Here is a 10897-nt window from a genome sequence, read left to right as displayed (position 1 = left end):
GGCCTTGATGTGGAACTGTAATAATACGGGGAACCTGGACATGTTAAAAAATAATAATAATAACAACACTGCTGGTCAGAAGGGGAAATTGCACCATAGCCTCTCCTCCATCTGCGAACCTTGAAGACAACACGAGTTAATCATCTACCCCTCTGGCCTATCTGATCATCAAAGATTAACTCCTCTCTGGCCCTATTTCCTCCTTCTCTGGCCTCACCTTTGGGTTTCTGGCCAGAATGAGAACTGTGGCTTCTTGCCCCTCCTCCCATGATTGCTTTGACCTTCAACACCCTCATTTCAGGGAGAGGGCAATTGAGAGCAGTTACTGCTGGGACCCTGAAGAACCAAGCACACTGGGGGATCCCGGGGCCTTCCCCAACCTTGCCCAAACAGTGCGAGGTCAGAGATCTTCCTCTTAGGGCCCAGAAGGACTAGAATCCTGACTGGCCAAGGGGAATGTGCATTTGAGGGCCTCCATGGAGAGGCTCTGTCCACCCGTGGGACAGGCAGCCCATGTGGGCTTGGCAGGGAAGAGCCCTGCCCCCAGGTCCGGCTCAGCACCCTCACCCCTTCTGGCGAAATTGAACAGAAAGGTGGCTTGGAGTTGAACCCATCTGGCAAACAGAGCCCAGGTGAGCCACACTCCTGGTCATTTCTGGAATGCCAGGAGATTATGGCAGGAGAGGGGGTTCTTGGGAAATGGATGGTCCTGCCAGGCCTGTGATGGTGCCCATGGGGTGGGCCACACTTGCTTCACTGCTTCTCTTGGACTCAGGTTTGCTCTGAGACCCTCAAGGTCATCACTCAGGGAGACCCTAGGGGAATTCCTCAAGTTCCCCATTTATGGGACTTGGCTTCCTAAAAAGCTTCTCTACCCAGCCCATGGCCCCGGGGTAAGAGGGGGTGAAGAGCAGCCCATAGCTCACTCTTGGAACTTCCCTCCTGGAGGGTGTCCACCTCTCAAGCCAAATATTGGGAACGTGAACAAAGGATCCCCGTGTAGGGGTTTTGGTGTGGGGTAATGAGCCCTGGTGCGCCACTGAGATGGTTAACGTGTAGGACGGGACGGCCTCGTGTGCCATGGTGCGCTCCCAGGCGGGAGGGCAGCTGGCATCCTGTGGGGCGCCCCTGCCTCAGTGCACTGCTGCTGGACTCGGAGCCCCTGAAGGCAGGAAGTCCATTCTGAGACTTTTCTCGCAAGAGTCCGCGCTTGCCCCCTCACGGCCTGAGCCCCGAATCTTAGACAAAACAGATCGCAAACACATGGCCTCAGGCAGTAGGAGGGAGAATGACGTGGAGAGGTCTCCCGCTTGTGTTTTCTCCCTCTGAACAACCAGGGGCTCTGCCTTCCCTCCAGCTGCTCAGCCTGCCAAGAACACCTGTCTCCCCAGGCCCTCCATCTAACCTGGGCCTCCCAGCTGCCTTTCAGGGGGACTTTTGCCCCAGCCTTGTACCCCACCCTGCCCCACACAGCAGAGGGCCCTGGGGGGACTTACTCAGCAAGCTGGAGTTGGGGAAGCGCCAGGCCTCGCCGTAGGAGGAGTAGGGGGTGTGGCCGTAGGCACTGCCAGAGTATTCACTTCCTGTTGGAGGCAAACAGGTGAGAGGCCTGTGAGGTGGACATGCCAATGTAGGCTTGGGGTGGGGGCGAAGGGTCTGCAGGGCTGGCATTGGGTGAGCCCTGGGGGGCAGGGGGAGACAGGGAGAGCCAGGGCAGGGACAAGGTGAGCTCAGAGGCCCCTCGATCCACCCTTTGAGGGCCCCTCAGTCTACATCATTTTGGACAGGGCCCTTTATCGCCAGGTACTGGAGGCCCTGCCCTCAGTCGTCCCAGCTACCCCAGGAGGGAGGTGGGGTGTTATAAAGCCCGTTTTCCAGGTAAGGAAGCTAAGGCTTGGAAATCTGCAGAAGCTCACGGGGCCGAAGGGTTGGGTGGTATTTGGAAGGTATGCTGTGACTCCAGGGCCCAGGTTCTAGCCACTTTCTCTGCTGCGTAGACCTTCGACAGAAGGCCGTTCCAGGACGGGCCAAAGGGAGTGAGAGGGTCAGAAACAGCCATAGAAAGCATCAGCATGTGTAAGGCTTGTTAGCCTCCCTAGGTCTGAGATTGTTAGGGATGGGGGTGTGTGAGGCGGTGGCGGGGAGGGGAGGGGTGCTGAGTATTAGTGGAAGGAGCAGAGGGAGGAGCCCTGCAGGGCACCAACCTCTTGGGGAATCTGTGTCCTGGGACTTGCTCCGAGGACATCCGCGTCCCATATTCCAAGTCTGCCACTTGAAGCAAACTCAGTGCATGTACCAAAACAAAGTAAATCAGATCACCTCCTCCTGTGAGTGGATTCTTGGCTTCTCCGAAGGAACGATTTACCAAAGAAATCACATAAGGATTCCCTTAAACAAGAGCAACAAACCCGAGCAGCCCACTCCATTACCATCGCTACTTGGTAGGGAGCTTAAAAGTCTGCAAAATGCTTTCCCACACACTAGGCCCCTTTATCCTCACGAGCATCCTATGAAGCACCCATTAATACCACCAATTTATAGGAGAGGAAGCTGGAGTGCAGCGGGATTAAGCGGTTTGCCTCAAATCACAGCGTTGGTAAATGGCAGAGCAGAACTTGACCTTAGGGCTCTTCACTCTGAATTCCAGATAATCCCTTTATGTGCTTCTGAGCCGATTCCCTCTACAAAGCCAGGTCCCTGCCGACACCACCATCCCCTGTACGTCCACACTGCCTTTCAAACCTCATCTGCTATTAGGAGCTAAGTGCCCTCTGCGGCTCCCCCTCCCTTTCACAGACTCTGGTAGGAAGCTTGAAACTGCCTGGCTCTCAGCTGGCCTGCCTGGAGTCAAATCTCTGCTCCCCACTGTGTACCCTTGGACCAGTCCGTTCACCTCTTGGAGGCTTGATTTCCTCATCTGTAAAATGGGGTGAATTATTGTCCCTATCTCATGGGGTTTAGGGAGGATTAAATTGGATAATATCCATTAAATGGTGAGCCTCACACTTGGTATATAAAAAGCACTCCAGAAATGCTAGCTTTTATTATTTTCCCATTAGGCGGGTGTTAGAATAAAGCTCAACAGAGGATCCCAAATGAAGAAACTGCTCCCCGGAGAGGGAAAGACATTTACCCCAGGTCCCGTGTTCAATTAGAGCCTGCACTAGAACCATGGCCCCCAGCTCCTACTCCAGGGGTCTTTCTTGTATCCCACAATGCTCACTGGTCCCCATTTACTGCTAGTGTACCCCAGAACTGCCTGGTTTCAGAGCACCCGAGGGGGAAGCCAGGGCCCCCGTGCCTTTCCTTCCACCCGGTGCCCTGCTGGCTCCGAGGGACGAGGAGGAGAGGTGGAAAGCACACAATGCTTCCCTCTCGTTTGCTCACTTACTCGTGCCTTCACTCACTCTCCCGCGTACTCCCTCACTGAGCACACACTCACCAAGGACCTCCGTGCTTCGGCCACACAGAAGCTGGCGAAGGGCTCGGGGCTCGGGCTCGGGAAGTGGCACACGTCTGGGCACAGCATCTTCCCACCCCAGATCTGTCCCCCTGCCCGCGTGCGCATGGACAAAAGGTCCCTGGGCCCACAAAAGGCCAACCCATCCTCCTTGCTCTGCATCCCACCCCACCCACCTTTCCAAGGTCCTGGCCCCTACCATCTATCCTTTCTTTTGATGCCTCATCGTCGCTCCCTTCCTAATTTACCACTTCCTCCAGCCAGCAAACATGCTCTCCCAGCTTCTTTTTTCCAAATTGTTTTTTTCTGCCCCACCTCTGGCTACCAGCCCCTTTCTGTGCTTCCTGGTCTCTGCCCTCCCCTCCTCATTCCCGCCCAGCTGGGCCAGTGCTGATCCCCCGAAATCCCACGACTTCCACCCCGATCATCACCCCGATCATTCTAATGGTCATTTCTATGCCCACTCCCCCCACCCCCCAACCTCCTAGCCAACTGTGATTCAGGTCATCGCTCCCTCTACGCCTTTGGGCTCCGTGAGGCCTTCGCTACCGGATCCACTGTCCTCTCCCACTCACTCTCTTTGCTGGTTTCTTCTCTGCTTGAGCTCTAAAGGCCGAAGGCTTGGTTTTGAGCCTTCTGTGATTTTCCATCCACATTCTCTTTCTAGGGATCTTGTCTGATCCCTTGGCATTAAATAACAGCTCAGTACGATGGCCGAAATTTATGCCCTAGCCAGACTTCTTCCCTGACTTCAGACATATATTATGTACCAACTGACTTATTAAACTGGGTATTTGGAGGTGTCTCAATCCTCTTATGGCCAGTAGAGCTCTTGATCTCCACCTGCCACACGTTCTACCTCTTCCTCTCCTGGTCTCCCACATATTTACTTGCCACCACCCCAGTCATGCATTTTCCCAAGCCCGTGGCCGAGGAGTCATCCTTGTAGCCTCTGTTTTGGAACCCCTACAGCCAAATCGCCAGTAAGTGTTGTTGGCTGTACCACTAACATATCCTCAGTGTCTCTCTTCTCCTCCCTCACTGCTACCTCCCCAGCCCAAGTCACCGTCATGTGTTTCCTTTCCTTTTCTTTTTTTTTTTAAGATTTTATTTAATTATTTGAGACAGAGAGAGCGTGAGAGAGAGCACCAGCAGTGGCAGAGGGAGAGGGAGAAGCAGACTCCCTGCTGAGCAGGGAGGCTGATGTGGAACTCGATCCCAGGACCCTGAGATCATGACCTGAGCCAAAGGCAGATGCTTAACGACTGAGCCACCCAGGCGTCCCCACCGTCACGTCTTGAGTGAACTACTGCAAACTGTCCCTCCCCTAATTGGTCTCTGTGTTTCTGCTTTTGACTATCTACTATCTGTTTTCCCAGCAGCCTGAGTAGTCTTAAAATTTGACCCAACCACTCCCCAAATCCCCTCATTTTGTAGTGCTTTCCCCATTCACTTGTTGTCCTTGGATACACTCACCCCCTTTTTACGTGTGATCATGAGAAACTAGTTCCTGCCTCGGGGCCTTTGCACTTGCTGTTCTTTTAGGCTGGGGATGGTCTGCTCTAGTTCATCACTTGGCTGACCACTTTGAATACCTTCTCAGAGAGGTCTCCCCTGTTCACCCAATCTAAAGTAGTTATCTCCTCTCCCTGTGGCTCTTGATGACATCATCCTACTTGATTATCTTCACGGCACTTATCACTATCTGAAATTATCTTGTTTATTCATTCGTTGACCTGTTTACTGTACTTTTTTCTCCACTATTAGGTTGTAAGCTCCATGAATAGAGGGACCTGCCCTGTTCACTGCTATATCCCCCAGCCTCCTATACCAAAGATACTCAACCAGTATTTGTTAAGTGAAAAAGTGGTGAATGGATGGAAGGATGCAAGAATGGTCGAAAGGCTGGAGAACAGAGGATGGATGATGGGAAGATGGATAGATGAAGCAATGGATGTGTGGACGGATATATGGATAGATGGGAGGATGGGTGGATGGGTAGAAGGATGGATGGATGGATGGATGGATGGATGTAAGAAAGGATGGATAGATGAATAGACAGAAGGAACAATTGATGGAAGGAAAGACGGATGATGGAAGGATGGATGAGTGGGTAAGAAGATGCATGGATGGATGGAAAAATGTGTTTAAAGGTACATGGCTGGAAAGCTGGGTAGATGGATGGATGGATCCATCTGTCTGGAGTTGCCAGTTCAGCTCTAGAGCTGGTGTGAGGGTCATCAACTCTGTTAATGGGGCAGGAACAACAACGACAACGACAACCATGAGAAGGCAAAACAGAAGATGAGTGGCTAAGAGAAGTCTGTCCTGGTCCTGCTCTTGTGTCGCTTTCTTACAGTCTGTGTTGTTATTTCGGGCATGGTGCGAGGCAGTGTGGTACAGTAGAAGGAGCCCTAGATTTGAAATCAGAGGACCTGTGTTTGAGCACCTCAGCCACGTAGTATGGTTCGTTAAGACCCTGCGCACGCTAAGCTTGTTGCTTATCTATACCCAACTAGAATAACATCAGCCTCCTAGTCTTACGGCGTGGATTAAACAAGAAAGTTCTATCTATGAATGACCTGGTACACAGAAGTGCATAATAAATGATCTTTGCCTTCCTTCCACAAGTGATTGAAGAGCGTCATTGGCATGCCTTACGTTAAGCCTGTGTTCTGTGCCTCGCACACAGTCGGGGCTCCGTGAAGGCTTATTAATTTTAATGGAAGGAGTCGCCATCCAGCCCACTGGAAGACTGTGGCTACTGGTAAGAGATGGACAAATAATATTTGGCACACACACACAAAAATCCTAAAGAATTCATTTGCACCATGAAGTTCCTAGGAACCAGACAATGCATTTAAATAGTATTGCATTTTCCGAAAACTGATTTACACATAACTTATTGGGGAGCCCGTGTCCCGTGCAAGGCAAGGCCCACACCCCTTTTGCAATTCACTGGCAGTTGGTGCTGTACTTGTGCTATTTATTTTTTCCACAACGCTCACTCAGGATGAGATCTTTCTGCAAACACCTGGGGGCCTTTGATGAGAGGCCCAAACCTTCCAGCTACCTCACAGGTCATACTCCAGGCCCCAGGACCCCCATGCCCTGGGCCTGGCCCCAGGGAATGATTCATAATTAAGAGAAAAGCCCTGTGCTTTATGTTTCCTCCTCCTCCTCTAAGCAGGCGGCAGGGGAAGGTGGAGAGGTTGGAAGGGGGATGGGGGGAGCCGACTGGAGCCTGGGATTTTGATTGAGAGGCCCCATTATCCACACTCTTAAAAAAATAACCGAATCTTTTCCTTTTTTATCTTGACCAATCTCATTTCACGCTCCAGAAGAGGAAAGGAGGGAGGGAGGGAGTCCAGGGCCAGGAGGGAGAGAGGAGTCAGTATTCTGTATTTTCAACGCTGCATTAAGCACATTGCCACGGTAACCAGGCAGCAACAAGTGCCGGCTCAGCAGGCTCCCAGGGAGTGCAGAGCCTCCCCCCTTCCTTCCCCTCTCCCTTCCCCCCTGCCCAGGAGAGCCCAGCCCACCTGCCTCAGCACACGTCACCCAGAGTGGGTGGTGGGCAAAGAATAAGCCCTGCCAGGGAGGGAGGGAAGCAGGCCTGGGTGGACGTGCTAAGTCTCTGGGGTCAGAGCCATGGTGGTGGCCCAGCTGGCATGGGGGTCACAGAGGCCCCCATTCAGAGCCCGTTCCAGAAGCTCCAGTTCCTAGAGCCTCTTGAGGGAGTAGACAGGGTTCTATTCTGCCCTATCCACCCTTGGGTCCTTCCCCTATGGTTCCTACAAGAGTGAGTGCGACTCTCCCCAAGAAACTCCCCTTGTCCTCCTCACTTGCCTAGACCTTGACACCCTGGCTCACTGTTGAGCAACGGTCATGCTGGTAGATAAAGAAACCCAAAGGACTGGCAGACAGGAATCCAGAACAGTCCAAACGATGGTGGAGAAATCCTCCCAGCTCATCTCCCTGTAGTACCTTTGGGGTACCTAGAACGTGGGTCCCACCCACACAGGGTTGAGTGAGGGTGGGGTGTAAAGGAAGGGATATGTCAACCATCTTCTTCATCAGCATCACCAACACCATGCGTGCTCAGATTTTACAGAAAGGGAGGCAGGTTCATCAGAGGGAAATAGCTGGGAGACCACAGGCTCCTCCAGCGCCAGGCTGCTGTTGCGCTCGCACTGTTCTGCGGAGCCCTGCAGCGCTCTCCATCAAGGCTCGTGGGGTCAGGGGAAAAAGTGGCAGAGCTTGGATTTGAACACTGGTCTGTCTCAGCCCTGCCCATTTCAGCATGGGGGATCTGGGAGCATGTAGGAAGAAGGAGGCTGAGCGCAGGAGCGTTAAGAAGCCAGGACTGGGGGCGCCTGGGTGGCACAGCGGTTAAGCGTCTGCCTTCGGCTCAGGGCTTGATCCCGGCGTTCCGGGATCGAGCTCCACATCAGGCTCCTCCACTATGAGCCTGCTTCTTCCTCTCCCACTCCCCCTGCTTGTGTTCCCACTCTCTCTGGCTGTCTCTATCTCTGTCGAATACATAAATAAAATCTTAAAAAAAAAAAAAGAAGCCAGGACTGCAGTGACATCTTGGCTGGAGGCATTTACAAGATGTGCCCTTTGGTGGGTCCTTCAATGCCCTTTGGGAAGTCTATGCACGGGACCCACCCTGCCTCTTGTCCCCTCTTGCTCTACTTTTGGCCAACGCTTCCTGTTCGTAGCGCTCCCCACCTGCGCAGCCCCTCTCCTTACCTGCCACCATGCCTGCGATGGCAGAAGAGGCATAGCTGCCCTGTCCGCTGGTGGGGATGTGGGGTGGGTATCCGGGCAGCGTGGGTCCCACCATCTCTCTCCCTGGGAAAATACAGCAAGAAATCATTAGTTAGGCCATCGTGGGCTCCTGCACTTCCTGTCTTGCAGGCGAATCCTAACTCACCCATAAAAATGTCATGGTATTGGAGGGAGGCTATGGTGGTCTTCTGGGTCTTTATTATCTCCCCAGTGTCACAGCTGGCCTAAGTGCTACATTAGAGGCCACTGGACTCAGACTTCATGCTCGTCCAGCCCCAGCTCTGAGGATCAAGAACGAGGCCCTACAAGGGGATGGCACAGGTGTGGCCTTTTGGCCATTACCTTTGACTCCCCTTGTAGGACCTGGGGCAGACAGTGCCAACAGATCACTGTACTGTTTTCCAGTGGGCCAGAGAGGGCGTTCCTCTTCCTCAAGCCGGCCTTCCAGGAGGACACAACCTACCAGAGCTGTCAAGGACACAAAATCTATTGGCTCTCCCTGACCTAGAAGGGAGATGTGGGCTGAGATATTTCGTGTTTACGCGTGAACATGAACCACACATCTGTCAACTCCATTCCTGAGGGGGAGAAAAAACCCACATTTGCAGCAAAACAGACACCCATCTCTCTCTTACTCATTTATGGGCAATGCCCTAGCCTTGGTGGCACTGAGGCAGCTCTGTAGAGACCCAATTTCCCTGGCTCCACCTTTCTTACACCTGGAAGTTGAGCCTTCCCATTTTGGATGCTCTGTATGACTGGGTGAGTTTCTTCCACCGCCGCCGGTTCCTGCGGGCCCAGATCAGACTCTCCCTCACCCAAGGATTCTCGGCAATACGTTCTGGTTTGCTCCCCTCTGTCCCGGTTATATCCACCGTCCCGGCGTACTTATTAATAATGTCCATTTCACTCCCAAATGCCCCGGTGTGAATGATGAATTCTTTGGTCATCCCAGTGCTTGGTGTTGTTTCCAAGAGTTTCTCAACTTCAGCACTATTGACATTTGGGGCCAGATAATTCTTTGGGGCCACCCCGCGCATCGCAGGACGTTCAGCAGCATCCCTGGTACCTACTTACTAGATGTCGACAGCAGTTCCCACCCAGTGTGTCAACCATAAATATCTCCAAATACTGCCATGTGTCCCCAGGGGGTAAAATCATCCTGGGTTGAGAATCACTATGTTCGCTTATGACCATTTCCCCCCAAATGCCTCTGCATCTTCCACACTGAGGGCTGCTTCTTCTCCTAGGACTCCCTGTGAGCCCGTCAACCAACTTGCCAAAGTCGTCCTCTCTCTATCCCTGCTTGTCCAACTTTTCTCCCTGAGGTCCCCCGCCCCAGGTCCTCCATGCTTCAAACGCTTCAGGGGGTGGCCAGGAATGATGAAAGGGAAGGTACGTCCCATGGAACCTTACGAGTTGTCAATACTGGAGTGGCTAACTCTTACCTCGATTTCTAGAGATTTCCTGAAGACAATTTGTGCATGCAGTAAAGATGTATTGAGTAAGTATGATGTCCTAGGTAGTCTTCTGAGTACTGGGGATACAGCGGTGAATAAGAATGCTAAATCAGCAAGGCCAGCCATTAAATCAAGATGGGGCATGAGTTGAGATGAGCATGTGAAGCCAAGCCTAGGGGTTAGTAAATAAGACCAGGCCTTCTGGGCTTCTGACCTTTCCCTGGAGGGAAAGGTCTAGGAGCCAGAGGACCTCAGTCCTTATCCTGCTTCTACAGTAATTTTCCAAGTGCCCTTAGACCAGCCACCTATGTGCCCAAGCTTGTTTCTTCATGTGCAAAATGGGAGAGAAACAAGAAGAGTAGACTTATGCTCCTTATTACTGCCGCTGTGGTGTTACCAGCATAATTCAGAGCCAGGGTTTCACACAACGGGTGGACATTGATCAGTGCAATGGACACATTCTATAAATTGTTACGTGTCATGGGAACCATTACAGAATAAATCCTATTTGAAATGAGCCATCAGTGTTCATTATTTAAAACTGCGTGAATGTTTTCATAGAAATGAACATCACCTCCTAATTTGTTTGACTTCTAGTACAATGTGCAGCTGTGGTTGTCGCTGGACCAAACAGGGTGCAATCTATTGGAACTCTACAGGTCCCAAGGTCCAAACGAATGAGGGATTGGAAACCCAGGTGAGGCAAGGAAATTTTAGTATATTTAGAAGTAGAGGGAGAAATATGCAGGAGGTATAGCAAGGTAAAATCTGCTCTGTCTTCGAAGAAGACTGCAATACAATGAGCTATCAGACCCCCTCGGCCCTCAGATGAAGCGCCTGACCAGGTGTGGAGCCTATGAGAGCAAGGCTGACAAGAAGCCTGGGAGGGTAGCAGGGGTACGGACGGCGGACAGGTGCCTGCAGAGGAGAGTGATGGAAGAGGGTGGTGGCCAGTTCAGGCCTGATGCCTTCTCTCTTTCCGCTTCCTGCTTCCTCTGAGAGAGAGAGAGAAGAGAGAGCTCTAGATCCAAGCCAGGCTGTGGCTGAGGGACGACCTGCTTAATTGCTCTGAATCGCATCTTCCCGTCTGGCTCGTGAAGAGCTAGGTTAAGTTAGAGATCGCAAATTAAGGTCAGCGTACCACTTAATTCTTTGATAGGGCTTCCTGGTACACCGTGTTCAG

The 10897-nt window shown here is 52.2% G+C and overlaps 1 protein-coding gene across 4 annotated transcripts in view; it reads right to left on the bottom strand.

Moving 5' to 3' along the window:
- PAX8 (paired box 8) overlaps nucleotides 1–10897 on the bottom strand; it is a 55620-nt gene that overhangs the window by 139 nt on the left and 44584 nt on the right. For all 4 annotated transcript variants that reach the window (XM_057309335.1, XM_057309337.1, XM_057309336.1 and 1 more), the window contains exons 10-12: nucleotides 8216–8317; nucleotides 1497–1583; nucleotides 1–34 (exon numbers count right to left, since the gene is read on the bottom strand). The exon at nucleotides 1–34 is cut by the window's left edge and continues 139 nt beyond it. In XM_057309335.1, the coding sequence (XP_057165318.1) occupies nucleotides 1–34; nucleotides 1497–1583; nucleotides 8216–8317 (223 nt within the window). The remainder of the gene's footprint in view (nucleotides 35–1496; nucleotides 1584–8215; nucleotides 8318–10897) is intronic.

This window comes from Ursus arctos, unplaced genomic scaffold (genome assembly GCF_023065955.2).
Source record: "Ursus arctos isolate Adak ecotype North America unplaced genomic scaffold, UrsArc2.0 scaffold_8, whole genome shotgun sequence".
NCBI classification, from domain to species: domain Eukaryota; kingdom Metazoa; phylum Chordata; class Mammalia; order Carnivora; family Ursidae; genus Ursus; species Ursus arctos.
This window is presented reverse-complemented; position numbering and strand designations above follow the sequence as displayed.